The 24,671-nt window shown below is 39.7% G+C and overlaps 1 protein-coding gene across 1 annotated transcript; it reads right to left on the bottom strand.

Moving 5' to 3' along the window:
- Nucleotides 1-8,108: 8,108 nt before the first annotated feature.
- On the bottom strand, nucleotides 8,109-24,373 carry si:ch211-156j16.1 (uncharacterized protein LOC564557 homolog). The gene is made up of 4 exons (XM_062998424.1): nucleotides 24,216-24,373; nucleotides 13,682-14,164; nucleotides 11,661-11,766; nucleotides 8,109-9,139 (listed from the first exon to the last, which is right to left on the bottom strand). The coding sequence occupies exons 1-4, from the start codon at nucleotides 24,277-24,279 to the stop codon at nucleotides 9,133-9,135; spliced, it is 660 nt and encodes a 219-aa protein (XP_062854494.1). The 5' UTR covers nucleotides 24,280-24,373; the 3' UTR covers nucleotides 8,109-9,132.
- Nucleotides 24,374-24,671: the final 298 nt, after the last annotated feature.

Below are 24,671 nucleotides of genomic sequence, written 5' to 3'. Positions count from 1 at the left end.
CAAGTGGCCAACAGTGGCAAGCTGGCAGATGTGAAGCTTGAACCAGCAACCTTCTGAATACTAGTCCTGTACCTTAACCACTGAGCTGCCCCTGTCCTTTTTTGCGTATTCTGATATTTTTAAGCAACACAAAATAAGCATATGAATGCACCTAAATGTGTTCTTGTTTGTTTGGAGAAAGATGTTTGTGCTGATGTCAGAAGGGGGATAATTCATGATTCACGTTTAAGCATGTGTGTCTGACATCATTTCTGTACACATAGGAGTGTTTTAGGTTGTTTTCCATGTACATGTACAGTGTATCACAAAAGTGAGTACACCCCTCACATTGCTGCAGATATTTAAGTATATCTTTAATTGGGACAACACTGACAAAATGACACTTTGACACAATGAAAAGTAGTCTGTGTGCAGCTTATATAACAGTGTAAATTTATTCTTCCCTCAAAATAACTCAATATACAGCCATTAATGTCTAAACCACCGGCAACAAAAGTGAGTACACCCCTTAGTGAAAGTTCCTGAAGTGTCAATATTTTGTGTGGCCACCATTATTTCCCAGAACTGCCTTAACTCTCCTGGGCATGGAGTTTACCAGAGCTTCACAGGTTGCCACTGGAATGCTTTTCCACTCCTCCATGACGACATCACAGAGCTGGCGGATATTCGAGACTTTGCGCTCCTCCACCTTCCGCTTGAGGATGCCCCAAAGATGTTCTATTGGGTTTAGGTCTGGAGACATGCTTGGCCAGTCCATCACCTTTACCCTCAGCCTCTTCAATAAAGCAGTGGTCGTCTTAGAGGTGTGTTTGGGGTCATTATCATGCTGGAACACTGCCCTGCGACCCAGTTTCCGGAGGGAGGGGATCATGCTCTGCTTCAGTATTTCACAGTACATATTGGAGTTCATGTGTCCCTCAATGAAATGTAACTCCCCAACACCTGCTGCACTCATGCAGCCCCAGACCATGGCATTCCCACCACCATGCTTGACTGTAGGCATGACACACTTATCTTTGTACTCCTCACCTGATTGCCGCCACACATGCTTGAGACCATCTGAACCAAACAAATTAATCTTGGTCTCATCAGACCATAGGACATGGTTCCAGTAATCCATGTCCTTTGTTGACATGTCTTCAGCAAACTGTTTGCGGGCTTTCTTGTGTAGAGACTTCAGAAGAGGCTTCCTTCTGGGGTGACAGCCATGCAGACCAATTTGATGTAGTGTGCGGCGTATGGTCTGAGCACTGACAGGCTGACCCCCCACCTTTTCAATCTCTGCAGCAACGCTGACAGCACTCCTGCGCCTATCTTTCAAAGACAGCAGTTGGATGTGACGCTGAGCACGTGCACTCAGCTTCTTTGGACGACCAACGCGAGGTCTTTTCTGAGTGGACTCTGCTCTTTTAAAACGTTGGATGATCTTGGCCACTGTGCTGCAGCTCAGTTTCAGGGTGTTGGCCATCTTCTTGTAGCCTTGGCCATCTTCATGTAGCGCAACAATTCGTCTTTTAAGATCCTCAGAGAGTTCTTTGCCATGAGGTGCCATGTTGGAACTTTCAGTGACCAGTATGAGAGAGTGTGAGAGCTGTACTACTAAATTGAACACACCTGCTCCCTATGCACACCTGAGACCTAGTAACACTAACAAATCACATGACATTTTGGAGGGAAAATGACAAGCAGTGCTCAATTTGGACATTTAGGGGTGTAGTCTCTTAGGGGTGTACTCACTTTTGTTGCCGGTGGTTTAGACATTAATGGCTGTATATTGAGTTATTTTGAGGGAAGAATAAATTTACACTGTTATATAAGCTGCACACAGACTACTTTTCATTGTGTCAAAGTGTCATTTTGTCAGTGTTGTCCCATGAAAAGATATACTTAAATATCTGCAGAAATGTGAGGGGTGTACTCACTTTTGTGATACACTGTAGCTTAAATTAATAAAATTATAATTATTATCTTGTGATTGGTGTCTGCATCCTTGTTTTCCTTCTCTAATCGCTTCATCATGTGTGCCAGTGACCATGCAGAATTTTCAGAGCACCTATATACTGCCGCTGAGATTCTGACCCAGACTCATGCTACAAGAGCCCCATTGTTCACATTCGGAGGGAGACGAGCTGGGCCGCTGCCTTAAACCACATGGAAACACACACACAAGTGGCAGCGTTATGTGCCACACACTACTTAACGGTCCGGCACTACCCTACGTTGGTACAGAGAGAGGGAAAGAGAAATGAAAGACTTAGTTATGGCATTACCAGTGAAAAACAGCATAACGGTTGCGACTGTTTATATTTCAGACTATAACTTAACTGGTTCACTGACAAATACAGGTTTTAAGATGGAACTCACAAAGGTTTTATTGTAAGGAATGCATTTAGGTCCAGAGACCAGGGTTTGATCTATGTCTATGCTGCATTTTTTAGTCACCTCCCAAAACATGCCAACATGCCTTAAGCTTCAAGATCCTGACCCCAGTTACATTTGTTATTGAAAATAAATACATAAATAATACAAATAGGAAAATGAATTTATTTATTTATTTATTCCATTTGGCTTGTAGCTTTAAAATATGTAATACATATAAATACAAACAAGACGTAAATTGCTTAACAGTCCATGGTTGCTTTTGTTTCATCCTGTTCATGCTGCACCATACATTTTTACTAAGAGACAGATCTGGACTGCAGGCAGGCCAGTCAAGCACACACACTCTGGGTGTGTTCAAAAACCTAGTGAGCTGCCTTGCAGTCTTACTGCCTACATAGGCAGCTGCCTAAGTAGAGAGGATTCTAATAAGTCATTGACTTATAAGGCATGTTATTCGAACGCACTATTTAGACAGCAATTCCATGAGTTTTCACTAACTAAGCTAACACAGTTTGCCTCATGCAATTCAAATCAATGGGATGGGGTGGCCCAACGTGCTAGCATGTCAACTAGCATCTCCCTTCGTGTACCGAAAAAGGTTAAATTCGCTGACAAGCCCGAAGTGCAAGTTTATACAAATTAATCAATACATTTATTTACATTTGAAAATAACTCGTTTCTCTGCACCATCCGCCATATTTTTTTTTTTTCTGTGAGAAAAGTTGTGCTGCATTGAATGCTGGGATTGCCTCCACCGCTAAGGCAGCATCGGATGCTCACTCGTTCTTAAGTCAAAATACCGTTGAAATTTTAAGATACCTTACTAGTGAGCATATTAAGGCATCTAGGATTTCGAACAGCCTCCTTTTCGGGAACGCGCATAGGATGACGTAAAATGCACACCCTATGTGTCTATAAAGCCATGTTGTTGTAACATGTGCAAAATGAGGCCTGGCATTGTCTTGCTGAAATAACCAAAAACTTACTGGGAAAACATGTTGACTTAATGGCAGCTTGTGTGTCTCTAAATTTCCATTATACGCATCCACATCAGTGGTAGCTTAACACATATGCAGGTCACCAATAACGTTAGCACTGACAGGCGGCAGTTTTTAACTAAATCAAACTCTCTGTCTGAGAAACTCCGGCTATATGATTGACAACAACCTTTTCATTTAATTTCAAACTTGTAAGCGCACGTTTTGGAGTTGAGAGCATCTTCCTTATATGGCCATGCAAAGCTTACTTGACTGTGGACCGTGCCATGAATAATAAACTTAAATAAATAAGAACTTAAATGTTTGAGTCACTCAGCTTTTCTGAACATTCAGCCAGTTATAGAACATGTATTTAAGATTTTTTACATTTTACATTTTCAGCATTTAGCAGACGCTCTTATCCAGAGCGACTTACAGAAGTGCTTCCATAGTGAACATTTCATTCCTTAAGTTTAGATAGACAACAGTTGAAGAACACAACTCTGCTAAAACCTGTTAGAACCAAAGTGCCTTTTTTTTTTTTTTTTTTTTTTTTAAATGGAAAAGATTGGAATAAAGTGTTAGTAAATAAGTACAAGTCAGCTTAAGTGTTTAGTAAAAAGGTGTGTTTTTAATCGTTTTTTAAAGACAGCAAGAGACTCAGATGTTCGGACAGACAGAGGAAGTTCGTTCCACCATTTGGGCGCTTGAACAGAGAACAGCCTTGATGCTTGTCTTCCTTTAGTCCTGGATGGAGGCTCAAGTCGAGCGAGACTAGTGGCTCGGTGGTTGCGTGGTACAGAGCGGGGTTTGATTAGACCCCGAAGGTAGCTTGGGGCTGGTCCATTTTTGGCTTTGTAGGCGAGCGTCAGTGTTTTAAACTGAATGCGTGCAGCTACAGGACGCCAGTGAAGAGAACGCAGCAGTGGGGTGATGTGGCAGTGTTTAGGTTGGTTAAAAACCAGACGGGCAGCTGCATTTTGAATGAGCTGTAAGGGTTTAATCGTGGACATGGGAGCTCCTGCCAGGAGGGAGTTGCAGTAGTCCAACCGAGAGATTACAAGTGATTGCACCAGAATCTGGGTAGCTTCTCTGGAGAGAAATGGCCGAATCTTCCTGATGTTGTACAGGAGGAACCGGCACGATCTCGTCATGTTGGCTATATAAGGAGAGAATGTCAGCTGGTTATCAAGGACAACACCAAGACTTCTTACCTTATCAGATGGTCTGATCTGGGAGTCATCCAGAGAAATGACTAGGTCCTGGGTTGGAGACAGATCTCCAGGAATGAGCAACATCTCTGTCTTGCTGGGATTAAGTTTTAGATGATGAGCTGACATCCATTGTGAGATATCTCGCAGACATGCTGAGATGCGAGCTGAGACTTGCGTGTCTGAAGAAGGAAATGACAGAACAAGCTGAGTGTCATCTGCATAGGAGTGGTAGGAGAAGCCATGGGAGGCTATGACCTTACCCAGAGAGCGGGTGTAGATAGAGAAGAGAAGTGGGCCAAGTACAGAGCCCTGAGGAACACCGGTTGAGAGAGTGCATGGGGTAGATATGGATCCCCTCCGTGACACTTGGTAGGAGCGCCCTTCCAGGTAGGAGGCCATCCATTGCCATGCTGAACCTGTTACTCCAAGGTTGGAGAGAGTGGTCAGGAGAATGCTGTGATTCACGGTGTCGAAGGCTGCAGAAAGGTCAAGAAGAATAAGAACAGATGACAGTTTGGCTGCTTTGGCTGCATGAAGCTTCTCAGTAATAGCTACAAGTGCTGTTTCTGTAGAATGTGCTGCCTTGAAACCAAACTGGTACGGATCGTGGAGGTCATTCTGAGTAAGAAAGGCAGATAGTTGGTTATAGACAGCACGTTCAAGAATTTTGGATAGAAAAGAGAGGAGTGAGACAGGTCTGTAGTTGTTAATGTCTATAGTGTCTAGTGTAGGTTTCTTAAGAAGGGGAATGACCTGAGCCTTCTTAAAAGCAGTAGGGACAACACCTGATGTCAGGGAGTTGTTGATGATGGGTGTGATGAAGGGGATTAGGTCCTGTGAGAGGTCTTTGAGGATGGTGGATGGTATAGGGTCAAGTGTGCATGTAGTGGGATTGCTGAATGAGAGGAGCTGTGTAACCTCATCCATGGTGAGTGGGGTGAAGCTGGTGAGTGTGTTGGTGGGTTGAGGGTCAGTTGAAAGTGGGTCAGTCGGAGAGAAGGATTGATTGATTTTGTCAATCTTGTCCTGGAAGAATGTTGCAAAGTCAGTAGCAGTGAGAGAGGCAGAAGGGGGAGGAGGAGGAGGGTTTAGAAGAGAGGAAAAGATAGCATGAAGCTTACGTTAGTCAGCAGCAGATTGTTCAAGCTTGGCTTTGTAAAAAGATGTTTTTGCAGCAGTCACATCAGATGAGAACCTGGACAGCAGATCGTGGTAGGAGTGGAGATCAACACCAAGCTTAGATTTCCTCCACTTTCTCTCAGCTGACCTTAGTTCTCTTCTGTTGCTGCGCAATGCATCTGAAAGCCAAGGAGCAGGGTGAGAAGGTTTTCCTCGTTTGAGGGTAGGAGGACAGAGCTGATCGAGGGATGTTGAAAGAGAAGAAAGTAGAGTATTAGTTGTAGAGTTAAGTGGAAGGGTAGCAAGCATGTCAGGGTTAGGTAGTGAAGTTAGGATGTTGGAGATTAGCAGGGAGGAAGATAAAGAGTGAAGATTGGGGCGTGTTGTAAGGGTGAAAGTGTGGTTGGAGGTAGGAAGAGTTGGGAGACAGAGAGAGAAGGTAAGATATAATTTATTTGTCATATATACATATACAGTACAATGAAAATCTTTCTTTGCATATGCCAGCTTGTTTGGAAGCTAGGGTCAGAGCGCAGGATCAGCCATCGTACGGCGCCCCTGGAGCAGACAAGGTTAAGGGCCGTGGATTTGAACCGCCAATCTGCAGGTTGATAGCCCAAAGCTCTACCCACTAGGCTACCACTATATACTGTAGAACTAAATTTAAAATAACTTACTTAATAAGTTACTTATAGAACTCTTTGAACCAAAAAGTGTGGGTTTCAATTATTAAGTCATAGAAAAAGCATTGGAAAAATGAAGAGACATGTCCCATACTATAGTATGTAAACTTTCAACCTCAACTGTAGACTTATTTTATTTGTAATTAAATTTACCAGATGCTTTTTCCAAAGCAACCTTCTTATCACCAGTCCATAACCTTAACCACTAAGCTACCAAAACCCAAATACATCTTTTATGCCAGTTCCTGGTAGTCCAGTGTATAGGATTCTGTGCTCTTTCAGGTGCAGCCCAGGTTCAATTCATGGTTGGGAAGAAGTTACAATTACAGCATTTTATCAAAAGCGACTTACAATTGTGACTGAATACAATGCAAGCAATTGAGAGTTAAGGGCTTTACTTAGGGGCCCAACAATGACAACTTGGTGATGATAGGGCTTGATTATTGAGGCAATTACTGTCTGATCATCAAGTACCAAGATATCATGTGATTGCAGAAATATTTAAGCTGTTCTCACTTAACAGAAAGCAAAATAAAAACCAGACAAACATAATTTTTTCACATTTTTATTTAAATAGCTTTGACACCCAGACAGAAAAAAAAAAAAATCGCAATTAAATAAAATGACTTCAATAGCAGCCAGCAAAGTAAGGACGTGGCATGTGGATTAGAAAGCACAAAAAGGATCGTTGCAAATGTTTGCAGTGTCTAAAGCCCCTTATATTGAAGAGTTTGTCAGTCAGTGCATGTATTAGTGTCCTCGTAAAGCAAGCACAGCATAATACACGCTGCTTAAATACTCATACCCATGCATAAAGAACCACTTCTAATCCGGTGAACCTGAAGTTAACAAGCTAGTCTGATGGCCAGACCACATGCTGATGAAACAAGAGTCTCTATAAGCTTTTAAACTGTCTGGATTCAATAAAATTTCAACAAAATTGAACATAATTACTAATCACAAAACCGAGCAACATATACACTGATGCTGTGCTATGTGGAAACGAACAGAGATGATGTGATTTATTCCAAGGAGTCAAATAAGATTCACTTCAAAGAACCAAAGAGTCAAATACAGAAAGCACCCGGACCACAAGCCTCTGTGCTGCAGTTTACAGATCTAGATTAACACTTTTATGGTGGAATAAAAGCTAATACAGTGTGTCATGAAAGAGACAATAATAAACACACCCTAACACCAGTCCACTGAAGATTCCTTACAGAATCTGATTGAAGTTGCCTTTAATGCATCATGCTGATACAGGACAGAAACGTTGTGGTGTGGTAAGTAGGAGTAAATTTAGATAAGGCTTGGGAATGATCGTCACAGACAGGTACTAATTCACTATGTTTGCAGCATGAGTAGGTTTGTTTACATCTGACTGCATTTTTCTTTGAATTTGTCAGTCATGGTAATGGATTGGATCTGAAGGAAAAGTTGAAAGATAATACAGACTTGATGTTGGATTTTTTTTTTTTACTTTAATTTTTTAAGTTTGTATTTTTGGTTTTGGCTAAAATGCTATTTTAAAACATTCAATACAGCGACAATCTGCCAAAAAGGCAAAATAACACTTTTGGTAATTAATCAGTCATGGTAATGAATTGAATATGGAGGAAAAGTAGAGAGCTAATACAGACTTGATGTTGGATTTATGTTTTTATTTTGCTTAAATTTATTAAGTATTTTTGGTTTTGGATAAAATGCTATTTAAAAATATTCAATACAGAGACAATCTGCCAAATATGCCAAAATAACACTTTTGGTAATTAATCAGTCATGGTAATGAATTGAATATGGAGGAAAAGTAGAGAGCTAATACAGACTTGATGTTCTTGATGTTGGATTTATAATTTTTTTTTGCATTTATTTTTTAAGTTGGTATCTTTGGTTTTAGCTTAAATGCTATATAAAACATTCAATACAGTAACAATCTGCCAGAAATGCCAAATAACACTTTTGGTAACTAATCAGTCATGGTAATGGATTGGATCTGAAGGAAAAGGGGAAAGCTAATACAGCCTTGATGTTGGATTTATTTTTTACTTTTTGCTTTTATTTTTTAAGTTTGTATCTTTGGTTTTAGCTTAAATGCTATATAAAACATTCAATACAGCGACAATCTGTCGAAAATACCAAATAACACTTTTGGTAATTAATCAGTCATGGTAATGGATTGAATATGGAGTACAAGTGAAAAACTAGTCCAAGCTTCATCCTGGGCGTATGGTGGCCATCCAGGGTATGATGTCACGTTCCCAAGCCTTATAGACTGTAGGAACACTAGTGTATGCATGCAAGCTTTTGATATGTAAAATGCAATTAAAAAACAGATTGATGTTTGTTATTTACACCTTTTATAATTAAAAAAAGCTTTTTTTTCTTCTTTAAAATTTTTACTGTATTTCTCCCCTATATTTGTCTTTGTATATTTGGTAATGCACTTTATTAGGCCCTTACACCACAAAATTAGTTGGATGTGGGCGACTACACATTCATCCTTCTCCTCTTTCCTTATTTCCTGTCTAAATCTTTGGCAATGGGGGTGTGATTGGGTAAGGAGTGGGGTAGTCATTGTTCAAAGGGGATGGACAGAGTGTCCGTAACAATGGATGAAGGTTTGGGGAGGGTGAGTCCTGGTTGGTAAGAGTGCTCCTTAGCTTGCTAATTTAATGACAGGAAATGACATCAGTTCAGTAGTTCAGAAATTCCAGAACTTTTTTTTCTTCTTTCCTTCCTGTCGGGCTGCTTTTCTCCTCAGGGGCTGTGACACAATGACACACACAAAAAAAAAAATCAGAAAACGTTTGGTATGGGAACATGGTGCATTAAAGAACAAGAACACACTTAGCTTTTACCTTACTAGTACCAGAATTCCAAAAATATTCACAATTGACCAAGACACAGGGATTGTGGGATTATTACACAATAATGATATTGTATTCATTTTAGTACAATATAGAGATGTACACTATATGACCAAAGGCATTCAAGAATCAAATCCAAAATTCTGGACATTAATATGGTCCCAGACCATTACTCACCCCTCACCAACCTATATTTAGCACAATAACCAACTGTCGAGTTTTCCTGGCATCTATCAAACCAGATTGAAACATCTGACTGCCAGATGATGATGATGATGCATGAGGAATTTCAAAGAACATGATTCAAATGCCTCATAATCAAACAGTTGATGGTAGATAGCCATTGCACATGGTGATTTAAGGCTTAGCTGTGGCTGTTCAGCTACAGTAACCAAATTCACAAAGTCCCAGGCAAATGGTTCTTAGGGTGATGTTGCTTTTAGAGGCAGTTTGGAACTCTATATTGAATGGACAGACCATATTTTGTAAGATACTGCTACTCATTTTTGTAAAATTGTATGGTCTATTGCTTTATAGCTGTTGCTCCTATCACAGAAATACAGTATAATGACCTTAATTTTTAGAAAGGGGGTGTTTGTCTATGGAAATTGCATGGCCGTATGTATGTTTTCAATAACCTTTAAGCAATGGCTGTGGCAAAATAAGCCATATCTTCTCATCTAAGGGTGTCTACATACATTTGGTCATGTAGTGTATCAAAACAACCTGGTAATAATTAGCTTATCAGTTAAATAATTCAATAGGTATTAGAGTTAGACGTTTACACACACATATATTATGTGTTAAATTGCTGTTAGTGACACGAATTGCTTAATAATTGGATGACAATGTGTTGCGATTCCTGTTTTGTGTTTTCTATTGGATGCTGACAGTAAACCAGCTGAGATGTGGGCAAAGTTATATTCCTATTACATCCCCTTTGAATTCACATAGGTTCACATTTAGTGACCCACATACAGTATTCTGTGTAATACATTGTTATAAATTCTAGTAACATACTTATTAGGTTTTGATGACATTGATCAAATCATGTTTTGTGCATAGACATGCCATATTTAACCTTGTGTTGACTTTTTTCTTTTTAGTAAACAAATTAACATAATATTCAATTATTTATTTGGGTCGCATATGTAACATATTTAATTTGGCACAGTTGCCAGACACACTTTCTGATGCAACCCTCCTATTTACTCAGGTTTGGGACCAGCACTGATATGTGTCTCCCTCAAGGGCTAGATATTTCATTGTTTGGGAGCCCAGCCCAAAATTCCAACCTTCGGGACTGCTGTGTCCAGCAGTGTGGCTCTTACCATTATGCCACATATGCTCACATATATTATTATGCAATACAAGTTGAAAATAAAAATTATAACATAAAAGCTGCAATTATAGGGTCCATATAACTTCCATATAATCAGAATGGCTCCAGACATGGACATTGATTAACTCAGTGGTTTCTTAGTGTTTGGCTGGCCATAGTGGCCATATTTTAAAGTTATCCTCAAAACACATCAACATCAAACTAAATTTGAACTTCAAACATATATTTAAATATTCTAGCACCTCCAATGGTCTTACCATTAAATATTTTGATGATTTGATGCTATGCCTGTCCAATTAAGGACAGTTTTTGCATATCCAAAAACATGCAGTCAGGTGAATTGGAGACAATGAACTGCCCTATAGGTGAATGGGTATGTGTAGGAGTGTGTGTGTGTGTGTGTGTGTGTGTATGTGTGTCTGCCCTGCGATGGACTGGCACCCTGTTTAGGGTGTTACTGTGTGCCTTGCGCCCATTGAAAAGCTGGGATAGGCTTCAGCACCCCACGCGACCCTGATCCCTGCTTAACCCTGCTTGGATAAGCGGTTAAGGAAGTTTGTGAGTGAGATAACATACAGTATATTTGTATATTACTACACCCCTCCCCCCAACTTCTTCCAACTCAAGGCATGGTCTAAAACCCAAAATGTAATTTAATTGATTTTAACATGCAACGTCTGTCTACAATCTCTGCAGCATTACAAAACTGCAAACTGGACAGAAAGCTGAACATTCCAATTTGAGCAACTGTTCTGTTTTGTACCGAGCCGTGCCACGCCTTAAATGTAAAATGCCAAGCTATAGTGCAACATGTGGAAGAAATTGCAACATATTTTGTCACATTCATTATTTTGTGTTAGCACTTTAAGTGGATTTAACTAGTTAGCATGAAATAACCAGTAAGCGACTGGCAAAATTACAAAATACAAAATGTGATCCTGTTTTCTGGCCTTTCGTTTCCTTGCAACCCTACAAAAGAAAACCATTCACGGTCAACATGCAAACTATCAACCCCAACGATCAATTATCAATTTAACATGCATTTTATGTGAGCAGGTGATGTTTTGTGCACTTACGAGTATTGACCCATCCTTCTGACCACCACAACTATCACTGCAATGATGACCACCACAGCGACCAGTGCACCGATTACAATGCCCACCACGTGACCTGTGCTAATACCTGAGAAGAAAAAAAGTTAGGTTAGGGTGAATGTGTCGGGGAGTCCTGAGTAGGCAAATATTAGTCAGTCTGTTTGTCCTCTGTCTATCAAGATTGTATGACCACAAGTGTGTGACACCAGACCACAAGCCATGCTGGAAACCATGCTGATTTGGTACCACAATTCCAGATATGACAGTCTTCATTCTACTGAGCATGCTTTACACAAAATATAGTATATCTGTGAGAGTATGTGCCCAGGTCCTTGTCCAAATATTTTCAGTTTGGTCCCTACAGTGGTTTGAAAGTTGACCTAAGTGCATGTCAGTAGAGCAGAGATAATTGTTTTGGTTCCTATAAATCCCATTTTTGCACAGTTTATTTTGTAGTGTAGATTTATGAAAACATATTACATGAAACTAGAGTCTTTACAATGTAATTAGATTTTTTTCCCATAACCCTTTCTGACTACAGTGGAACCTCGATTGAACGGACCTCCATTTAACAGATTTCGGATTTAACAGACAAAAATTCCCACATCTCTGTTTACATGAGTGATAGACTTTATTTAGCAAGGAGGCTCACTTTGTTCTCGCCTTTTTCTCTGTGTTTAATGCTTAATTTAGCAAGTTCTAGTGCTTAGGTATGTACCAGCACTGCTCCAGTAGCCACCAGCAGTGCTACAGACTCAGAATAATAGATACTCTGAGTCCCCACTATCTGGTAAAAAAAAAAAAAACATCTCACCCAACACACAAGGTAAATGAAATTTCACCCCAGTAGTACAGTAGTACACCAATTGTAATATTTATTTACAGGTTTACATTACATATTTACATTTTACATGTTTAGCACTTTTGTGGAACTTAGTACTGTGTTTTCGTATATTTTCGCACCCCCTGAGAAAAAAAACCTCACTGTTTCAGATATTTGCATTTTATGGACAAGTGCCCCACCTTTTAGTCCGTTATATCGAGGTTCCAGTGTACCTTGGTTAGCCCTTGGAGCTAGTTTTGCAGTCCATTCACTTCTAGGTAGATTCACCACATTTCCAAGTTTTCTAAGTTTCTAAGTCCTTTCATGCCTACAGAGTAGGTATTATTTCGGTGGTGGATCATTCTCAGCACTGCAGTGACACTGACATGGTGGTGGTGTGTTAGTGTGTGTTGTGCTGGTATGAGTGGATAAGACACAGAAATGCTGATGGAGTTTTTGTAAACACCTCACTGTCACTGCTGGACTGAGAATAGTCTACCAACCAAAAATATCCAACCAACAGCACCCCGTGGGCAGCGTCCTGTGACCACTGATAAAGGTCTAGAAGATGACCAAATCAAACAGCGGCAATAGATGAGCGATCGTCTCTGACTTTACATCTACAAGGTGGACCAACTAGGTAGGAGTGTCTAATAGAGTGGACAGTGAGTGGACACGGTATTTAAAAACTCCAGCAGCACAACACACACTAGGGCTGAGAATGATCCACCACCTAAATAATACCTACTCTGTGGTGGTCCTGTGGGGGTCCTGACCATTGAAGAACATGGTGAAAGCAGGATAAAAAAGTATGTAGAGAAATAGTTGGACTACAGTCAGTAATTGTAGAACTACAAAGTGCTTCTATATAGTAAGTGGAGCTGATAAAATGGACAGTGAGTGTAGAAACAATGAGGTTGTTTTAATGTTATGGCAGATTTGTTTGAAAGTATGTCATGAATATGCAATAAAAGCAATCAGAAAGTGGGCATAACTTCACTGACGGTCATGATGACCATGACTTGGAACATTGCCTGACCCTACCTTTATTAAGGTCCCCTCAATACTGGTACCTCAGTATTTGACTTGGGTGTAAGGGTGAGAGAAAAGCTGACCCAGGCTTTAACCTGAACTTTGGGCATGTGACCTGACTACAACACATGATGTGACTTCATCTCACCTTCTGAGTCCTCTACTTCCACCTCTTCTCTCTCGGTTTCAGTGCTCTGGCCAAATTCTGTTTCCACCGCTGTCTCAAAAGATGCTTCAGGTGAGGCCTCTTCTTTACCCGCTGCCTCAGTAACCTCGGAAGGTTTGTCAGTGAAACTGTCTTGCACCAGCGTAGTTGTTTCAGTGTTTTCCTCTGTACCTTCTGTGACTAGTTCTGGAGTTTCTGTTTCCTTCAATGGAGGAGTAGTATAAGCGGATGATGCCTCTGTTTCCTCAGGTGTAGTTTCAGTACCAGCTGATGGTGTCTCTCTTTCTTTGGCTGGAGCTTCAGTAGTAACCTGCTCTGTCTCTGTTACTTCTGGCAGAGCTTCACTGTGAGTCAGTGGTGCCTCAGTGTCCTGAACAGGAGCTTCATTAGAGGGAAATTCCGGGGCATCTGTGTGAACTTTAGGTTGGCTGGATGGCTGATCTAATAAGGTAATCGATGTGGGCACTAAAAAAAGGGAAATAATATGAGTAAAGGATATGTTAGTTATGTCTTATGTACATACTTTATACAGCATCTAAGAACTGCTAACTTTAAATCAAGTTTAATACTGTATAAATACTGTATATGTATGTATGTACACATTATATAGATAAAAACTCCTTGATATCACCATATGAACTGATGTCAAGGCAGGCAAATATAACAGAGGCACTGACACTGTCCAATAAAAATCAATGAGCCAACGGACAAAAGCCCAGTGAGAACAGTATTTACAGGGCTCTCCCAGCTCAAGTGCATTACCAATGCTAAGGCTATTGTGCTCTGTGCTTCCTGCTGGCCAACAGTGGCAAAATAGATGGGCATGATTCTGTGATCCGAGCCTCCTGCTGATCTCCACGCCAAATGGGCCTGTTATTCTGTACTTTACTCCGTACCTTGTTAGTCTGACTATAAACTATGAACATTAAACACAAATTGTGACTATATACTGGCAGGAAATATGTCTGCATTGACATGCAATCACTTTCTTAACCGCATATCCGATTAGAGAAGGGGGGGTGCTGGAGCCTATCCCAGCTTTTCAATGGGCACAAGGCACACAGTAACACCCTGGACGTGGCGCCAGTCCATCTCAGGGCAGACACACATCCACACAAACATACACACACCCATTCACCTATAGCATAATTCTGTGTCTCCAATTAACCTGACTGCATGTTTTTGGACTGTGGGAGGAAACCGGAGCTCCCGTAGGAAACCCACGCAGACACAGGTACCCCTTTTCCACCGACGCGGCACGGAGCCCGTTCCGGTTCCCGAACTTGACTTTGAACCGGTTCCGCGTGTTTCCACAGGAAAAAAGAGGTTCCAGACAGCGAACTAGCGGGCCAATCTGGCACCACGGAATACTTTGTTTTTCAGCCCGAACCGTGACGTCCATCGGTGGGCGTGTCATGTTGTACAGCACAGCAACAATGGCGTCCGCTGGGGTCTCGTATGGAGCTTAATGCTGCATTTTTACATTTTAAACTTCACCTGATTACATTTTAAGCCAGTTTGCCACTGATATTTTGAAAGCGCCTTTAAAAAGATGAATTGTGTGATATGACGTGGTAAAAGTGACCCGGACAGAACGGAAAATGCTTAACGTGAAAAATAAAGCGTGAAGCTTTTTCAACTCCCTGAGCTGCATAAACACCACACGTGTGAATCCAGCTAAACACAGATACATGTGGTATTTTAGAGTACATTTGATGTTTATTTCACACAGATGGATGTTCGTGTTGTGGAACTTTAATGATGTTTCACCGCTCAAGCCGAGCGCTGAGCAAATCGTCTATTTGTGCAGTGAGTCGTGGTGAAACCGAAGCGCAAAACGCTTCTCACGTTAATGAACTACAGAAAACAACAACTGAGACAAACACGTCACGTCTTCTTATCACCGATTGTTAGATCAATGCTTTTTACATAAAAACAAACATCTGTAACAGCAGCACAAATGCTCGCACATAATCTACACACTCCGCCATGATATTACTGCTTTTAACTTTCGTTAAGAAACGCCCACTGATGATGACATTGCATGGTTCTCTAAAACTGGTGGAAACGCGCGTCGGTTCTCTACAGAACACCAAAGTTCAGAGAAACCTGAACAGAACCGGTTCAAGAACCATGTTTTTTTGGGTGGAAAAGGGGTAAGGGAGAACTTTCAAACTCCGCACAGACAGGACCCGGATCGCCCCGCCTGGGGATCGAACTCAGGACCTTCTTGCTGTGAGGCGACAGTGCTACCAACCGAGCCACCGTGCCGCCTGCAATCAATCCATTCAGATTTATATGGACATGGAAAAGTCAGTAATCACTAATCAGGAATTAAGAGTCCAAGCTCTAAAGTTAAATTACATTATAACACATTCTGTACCGTTAAAATAATAGTTGCTAATAATAGTTCATCCAGTACATTTATTCTCAATGAATTGATAAAATAACTAACATTTATGATAAATGTTTTAATTACTTGGTTACAGCAAAAGAACAGCTGCATTAATCACTTAAATATTTTGGTACCAACTGCATACTATAATACACACAGTACAGGCAAGTAGAAGCGATTTATACAGTGTATGACTGTAATATTTTATAATCATAAATAAATAATCACATTTAATATTTATCATAGTGTTCTGCGTCTGTTTGTGTCTATAATCCTCCTACCGATGTAAGGGAACGTGTAATGAAATAGATAGGTCCAACTAATATGGGTGCTTACACTTCATGTGAAACATGTTCCTTCTTGACAGTTTTATCTTTCAAATAAATATATTTAAAACAGTAAATCCACATACTGAGTTCATAGCAAAATGTTTTTAGCGAGCCTTGCTAAGCCACAACAAGCAGCTCCCTGATGCTTATTATTATTATTATTTATATGGGGTTACACAATGCAGCTAGAAGAGTAGGTGCTTCAGGGAAACATGTGAGCTGGGGAGCAGGGCTTGTTCTTCACATAAAAATAACTGTCTGTAAGAGTTTTGTTCTTCTACCCAGGACTTTAATGATGTTCTGAAGCCCCCTCCAACGTGTGTGCAGTAGCCGACTGCATCTTTTCACCTGCACGAGGCGAGTTCATATGCGGAGCAGCTTTGTGTAAGGTGAGCCACACCCTGATTAACACGTTATCAATCAGCTAGCAAAGGTTGAAATTGCATCAATTATGAGGTCCAGTTCGGCACCCTCCTAGAACAACAGCCAATAGTTGTTCGTGTAGGCGTAGGAGTTTCGAACCGACAAATTCGAAATGTCAGCTCTGGTGTCCTAGCGTGTTCTACTGCTGCACCACCTGAGCACCAACTGATTTTTTAGTTGGTGACTAAATTGTGTAGGGTTTTAGAGAGATTAACCGTGCAGCTCTATATTTTCTGTGTTTTCTTTGATTGAATAAAGTGCTCAAAACATGTTAAATATAAATAAAGTTTGTGAGTGTTTTCCAATATTTTTAAGGTATTATAGTTACTCTGTAGATTACACAGGTGAGGTTAATGTTCCATATCATTGAATTGTACCACTTTCTTTCTGTCTATTGTATGTCAATGAAGATCCAGATGTCTAAACTGAGAGAAAACAGGGTAACAACATGGAAAGAAACAAAATGTAAATAATGTAGATACTAAATTTTGGAAAGCTTAGTCTTCTTTGATCAACAATGTCTAGTTAAGGTCAGGTCAGTGTAGTGAGGTGTGATGGTGGGCTTAGATTACGCATTGTTCTGAGCAAATATGTGCCTTATTCAGCCATAGATAAGAAAGTGTAGGTAGCCAACAGCCTAAAAGCTTAAAGGCTAAACCAACTCTAGACCATGACGTCATTTTTGTCTTTCCTTTTTATAGATGGTATTGTTGTTCTGGGCCGTACGAGGCATGTGTGCTTTATATATCATTGCTGAACATTTAGTCAAAACCACCATTAGCAGCAACTGGTACAAAAACATGCTGGGAAAAGGGTGGAATCAGAGCAAAGAACTTTGTGTCCTGTTTGCTTAGTGTGTTTGTGTTTAAATGTTTGTGTGTGTGTGTGTTCTAAGTATGGCTAACAGGTACTGTTAACAATCATCTCAGTATGCCGTGGAGTCCTGCAATTAGTCTTATTAGTATGGTTTCCTCTCACTTTAACACACACACACACACACAGAGAAAGAGAGAGAGAGAGACCTGCAATACAAAGCAATCTATTCTAATAGCTATTTAGGTGAGACTGAAGATTTATGTTTATAAGAAAGCTCAAGGAAATTTGAATAAATGTGCTGTGTAATAATTAATGTAAGAATTTTAAATTTGACTTGTACTGTATTGTATCATAGCACAGAGTTGAATTTTTGCCTGTGAAAGTGCATCATTTGGAAACAGCTGATCATAGTGGAAGTTTTGCATGTTCTTTCTGCATTTGTGTGGAATTAGTCAGAATGCTCTGGTTTCCTCTCACATCCAAAAAAGGCAGACGGTGGATTGGTTACACTAAATAAGACTTAGGTGTGACTGAGTTAGAGAGTGAGTAAGCACTGTATAATCCTGTAATAGGTTGGCAATTTGTCCAGCACAACCATGACCAGCGTAATATGGTCTGTAAAAATGACTCAGTTTATTTCCACTAAAAGTGCACTGGTCTATACTGGAATGTTTTTCCTGCTGCAAGTAAGCTGGAAATGTCTGAGGAACAAAATGAAACAGGATTGCTAAATCAATGTAAGCTGGTCGCTGAGGAAGCAGCAGCTGAACTACACAGAGCTGGACTGGCTAGTTTGAAAGAAGAACAAAATGGCTAGTGTCTCACAAGACGATTATTAAGCAGAAAAATGATTTCCTGCTGTAGTTCACCTTGTAATCACTACAGCCAAACCCTAACCCTAACCATCATATATCTCTGAATCAAGGCCATAGTCACATAATATATTATTATGAGGACACACATCCCACCCAATATACTGACGTAAAAGTTATAAATAAACATATTAAATTTGCTAGCTTTGCGTAATGTTAGGATCTCTTAGTGTTCTCATCAGTCAAGGTTTTAGAATGGCAGTGATAGATTTGATCCCTCCAATGTTTGCATTTAGTGCCTGCATCAAAGACCTTAGAAACTGGTTTACGAAAAATTGCCTGCAGTTAAATGCTGGAAAGACTGAGGTTCTGTTAGTTGGCCGTAAATCCCGGACTTCAACTCCATCTGACTTCAGTTTCAATATTGATGCAGTGCCTATCATCCCATCTTAAGTCATCAAAAATATAGGAGTATTATTTGATTCTAAGCTCTCCTTTGAACCACACATCAGATCACTCACTAAAAACGCCTCTATCTCTCATCATCTCTGCAATATTGCTCGTTTACGTCCATTCCTTGATCAAACTGACGCCAAAACACTGGTCCATGCTCTTGTATTTTCTGGCCTTGACTACTGTAATTCTCTTCTCTTTGGTCTTCCTTACTCAATCGCCTACAATACATTCAGAATTCCAATTTTTAGGCAACTAAACTGGCTACCAGTTGCCTCTCACATTAAAAATAATCCTTACGAGGTACAAAACTCTTCACGGCCTCGCCCCTCTATATATCACGGATCTCATTATCCCGTACCGCCCATCCCGTACCGTCTCTCAGATCCTCCATTTCTTGCTTCTTGGCTGCTTCTCGAATAAAACTAAAGACTGTTGGTGGCAGATCTTTCAGTTTTGCTGCTCCTTATCACTGGAACTCTCTACCTCCATCTCTCTGTGACTGCAGTCCTAGTTTTTGGACTGTGGGAGGAAACTGGAGCTCCTGGGGGAAACCCCACGCAGACACGGGGAGAACATTCAAACTCTGCACAGAAAGGACCTGGACCACCCCACCTGGGGATCGAACCCAGGACCTTCTGCTGTAAGAGGACAGTGCTATCCACTTAGCCACCGTGCTGCCATATGGCAAGAAAATTTAGGAATTCATTTTTTAAAATTCTGGTTTAAATACATGCTAACTTTCTTTTTTAAATAAAATAATGTAGAATTTACACTGTAATAACCTATTTAACCAAAACACCTATCTATAATTTCAAAATCCACCCTCCAAGAGGATCTAACCATTTAAAAAAATAGTCATAACCATGTGTAAATCTAAAAGCTTTCATTGATCCTTGTATGTTCTATGTACAGTTCTATGAAAAGATTATTGCTACCTGAATGTGCAATGAAACAGCAAGTAAAACAGGGCAATTTTTTAAGATTAATTGCACAAAATGATATCATTTAATCATCAAAGGTTCTATTTAAAGCTCTATATAATTAAAATGTCCTTTTTTTTCTCTTCCACACCCTAGGTTCTAGGCGTGGCTGTGTGGCAGAGGGTTATGTAGCTGCACAAGTGGTTGGAAGTGGGCACGGAGGAGATACTATAGCTCTTGTAGATGAGCCAAAAACAGGGTACAGGGTATAGGAATAGCAGGTCACTGTTACAGATCTATCAGGGTGTAGGATTCCATTCTGGTCGTAAGCCACCTGAGCCAAATCGGCATACCCGGCGTACAAATGAGTAACTCCAACCAAGACTAAGAATGACCACATTTCCTTAGCGCTTCAGGAAAAAGAACCATAAAAGGGAAAAGAAGGACTGCACAGAGGGGAGGGATGGAGATGGACTGGGACCGAGAGACGTAGAGCAATAGAGAGAGAGAGAGCTCACATCCATCACCAACGCCATCACAATCAGCTGATTGTATGTGGTGTCGGTGCTGGTGCCGGTGCCGGTGGGGGAAGGTTAGGATTTTTCTGTTCAATCAGAGGGCTCTGTGAAGGAGTGTGAAACTGGAATGTTTTTTGTGCCAGTGAGGCACTTAGCCTCATAAATTGTACATACTCCCCTGCTAAAGGCACAAACCGCCCTGAACATCCTGGTGCATGCAAGATGGTGGGAAAAACATTGTTATCTATATGTGTACACGTATTACGCCTTAACGTGCAGATAAAGAATGGAACATTTGTGACCCGTCTGGATCACGCCTCACTGGAAATTGAATCATGTACAACCCACACATTACCTGCTCATAGAGAGCGAATACCACTCAGTTTAGTGAGTTATGTAAGTGTGTAGTAAGTTTTGGGCAAAGTAGAACCATTCTCAATATATTTAGTCATGTATTTAGTCATGTATAAGAGTAATATGTCATGAGTGACATATTAATGAATCACTACAGACAAGCTCAGTTATTGGTAGGGACAGTTCTGGAAAAAATCTGTTCTACGTTAGTGCTTGTTTGTTCCCCTAAGATGTGCTGTAACAAATGTGAAAGGAATGAAGCAGCATGTGAGTGTCAAGCTTCAGGATTTTTTTAATCGACCATGTGACATCAAACTCATCAGGTTATTTATATTTAAAAATGTACAAAGGAAATTACTGTATAAAACAATCATTTAAAAATTATAATAATGGGATATATGCAAGAACCCTCTGACTCATTAGTTGAGCACTGTAGGGAAAAGAGCCTCTCAGATTTTTTAATCATGTAATTTTCAGTTTGATGGTAAAAGACATAAACTTACGAACCCTATTTCCTGAAAAGTTGGGACATTTTGTGAAATACAATTAAAATAAGAATCTGTCATGTATTCATTCTTTCAAACCTGTATTTAATTCAAATAAATATTGAAAAGAAATAATAAAAAAAAAAGATTTTTACTGTTTTCACTGACCAACTTAATTGTATTTTATAATATGAACTTTGTATAAAAATATAAAAAATATAAAATGTGATACATGCAACACACTCAACACAAAATCACTCATCACTGTGTTCCATAATATTTCCCAATAATTATATATATAGTTTTAATAGTTTGGGATCTCAGGATACTTGTTGCAATTTTACAAGTGTAATTTTTGCCCATTCATGATACAAGCCTTCAGTGGCTTAATAGTCCAAAAATGCTGTTGTGTGATTTTCCACTTCTATAAAACCACACTGTTATAGCCCATGCAGAATCAGGTCCAGGAAAAGACGTGGCCTTGATGGCAGCTTATGTCTCTCTAAAATCCCAATTTACACTTCTGCGTCAATGGTACCCTCACACTTACGTAAGTCACCCATGCGCTGGGCACTGACCATGGCAGATGTTGTCTTTTGCACCTTTTACTGATAACAGTCTGAATGATCTTTTCATCTTTGGCATAAAGAACTCTATATCTGTTTTTCACAAAAACAAGCAGAAACATGGACTCATCTGATCACAGCATAGATTTCCACTATCTTATGTTCCATATGAGATGATCCTGGGCCCAGAGAACTTTCTGCAGAGAATTGATCTGGGTTCACAAATTGATCACAAATTGTGAATTGATCACAAAGGGTTCCTCTTTGTGTAACAGAGTTTCAGGTTGCATTTCTTGATCCAGTGGTTGACTGTGTGTAGTGACAATGGTTTTCCAAAGTACTCCAGATCTCATGTGGCTATATATATATATTTTATCCACCCAAAAACTACATATTGTGGAATATTTTATAATGATGTAACTTCAATATTCTTTTTAAAAATCTTTCATATTATGCCCCGTCCCAACTTTTTCGTGTTGCCAAGCATCAAATTTAAAATATGTTTATATTTACAAAATACAATCAAACTGGTCAGCCAAAATACCAAAAGTCATTTTAATGTTTTTAGACACACACATTGCTAACAGGTGTAAATACCTATAAATACCATATATACAATACTTCCAATTTTGTGAGATCCACATGATCAGATCACTTCCATTCATTTTTATTATTGTCTGTACAGTCTTTACCACACTACTAGACCTCAGAAGGAGATAGGCTATTTATCATTGTAAATTAACCTGAAAAAAGTGTTTCCAAAGAATTAATGTAGTTAAGCTCAGAGCTTTTTACAGGTCATGCATTTCTCCACACCTAGTCAAGCCAAATCTTTATGGACCTCACTTTGAGCACAGTAAGGAACAGTAAAGGGCCTTCCTCAAACACTTGCCACAAGATAGCATGTAATTTATGTTGTTTAATAGATTTGTGTACACCTTTAAGCATCAGATGTGACTAAAGCATCTATAGGAGTCTCCACATACTGATTTGATCTGAACCCCATCAAAAGCTAATGTCTGCCATTGTGAGCTTGGTACTTTATTCAGTGGGAGTGTCATTTTAGTCATATAGTATATATATGTGATACTAGGTAAGCTAGTAAATATGCTAGCTAATCATTTAGTTATTCATTTATTTATTTATCGTTAGCAACTGCAAGTTAACCAGGCTAAAATAATCTGTAAAAACTATGTAAGTGTACATACTAATGAATGTAGTCTGGTACTCAAATATAGTCTTGTAAAATAAAGAATCTTGTTCTTCTGTTTTTATTACTTTTTTATTTTCATTTTAAAACAAATAGAAAGTTTACTTGCTGATCCAAAAGCAATGAATAACAAGTTTATTAATGTAAACAACTTTCTTTGTTTAGTGAAATAATATGCCAGTAATATGACAGTGACCCATTTTTACTGTCAAAATAAATCATTTTTTTCTTTAGTTATGAGATTATATAAAATGACATATGGATAAATTACTATAATATACATAGTTGACAATGTATTACTTTCATTGCATCTTGTACAATTGCAGTTTTGACTTGCAGTTGCAGTCTTACTAAATGACTTATACTAAATATTATAGACTTATTACCTAATCGTTTAGCTTGAAAGGTTTCACTGGTCAGCACCAGATAGTCATTTTAGGGTTGTTGTATTGGATCACATGTGTTAAGGTTGCATTTTAAAAATAACACCCTTCCGCTGACATAAAACCAAGCCCCCAGTGGGGTGAAATCTTGATACCCTGCCAAAGATGGTGACATGTACTAGTGGAGTACACTCAAAAGTTGGGGGAGTTACCCATCCTGCACGAGCTGGGGTTAAGTCAATGTCTCTCAATCTTTCTCGCCACAGCTCCAGACGAAAAGTCTGACCAGCCTGAACACCAAATGCTATTCTTAAATAACTGGCCGTGTTCTATTAATATGCACACAGAGCCCTGCCCAGAGCCAGAGGGAGACAGAGAGAAAACTTTGACTAAGAACTGAGTCAGGACACATGGCACCATTACATCATTTTGGTAAAAGTGGGGCCAAATTATAGAGACTATTAAAGAGTGAGAGAGAGGAAGAAAAAACGAAAGTTTGGACAACACATGGAAAAATCTTATTACTTTTATAAACGTTAAAATAGAACTTTCTATAAAAGCAAATTAAAAACATATAATAATAAGATTTATATGGAAGTTGGATTGAAATGAAAGTTTACTTTCAGACCATGAATCAAGCCATTATGTTTAAAAAGGACAGAGCAAAAGAAAGTAAAAAAGCTGAATTCTGCTTAAGATGAATTAATAACAACAAAATCAGACCAAAAGAGCAACAGGTCTGAGTGTGTGAGCAGTCTGGATGAATGAAAGGACCAATGAGCAGCTAAAAACATATATAACAGAAATAACAGTGGTGTGTATGTGAAATGTATGTACGTATTGACTTACTTGCATGTGTGATGACACAGAATGACCCAGCCAGGGCAAACAGCAGCATCAGATCAAACTTCATGGTCAAACTTCTACAGCTTCTGTATAAAAGTCACACAAAGGTCCTGGATGTTGGTCTATGAAGATGAACACAGTTCACACGGTGGAGAAGAATAAAGACAGTGTTAGTGAGGAACACACTGTTCTGTAAAACACTGCTAATAAAAGCCAAAGAGAAGAAGATTGTGTGTGAGGAATAGTGTGTGTTTAAGGGGAGGGGAAACGTGGGGGGGGGGGGGGGAGGTTGGGCACACCACACGTGTTAGGTGGTCCAGCCCTTCTGCCTATGTAACTGAACCTCTCTCTCTCTTTCACACACACACACACACACACACACATTACAAACCATTCATTCATTCATTATCTGTTTTACCACCACTTTCACCTGATCAGGATCATGGTGCGTCTGATTCA

The sequence above is a fragment of the Trichomycterus rosablanca genome, chromosome 7, assembly GCF_030014385.1.
Source record: "Trichomycterus rosablanca isolate fTriRos1 chromosome 7, fTriRos1.hap1, whole genome shotgun sequence".
Classification (NCBI taxonomy): Eukaryota; Metazoa; Chordata; class Actinopteri; order Siluriformes; family Trichomycteridae; genus Trichomycterus; species Trichomycterus rosablanca.
Note: the sequence above shows the minus strand (reverse complement) of the source record. Positions and strands in the feature narration are given on the sequence as shown.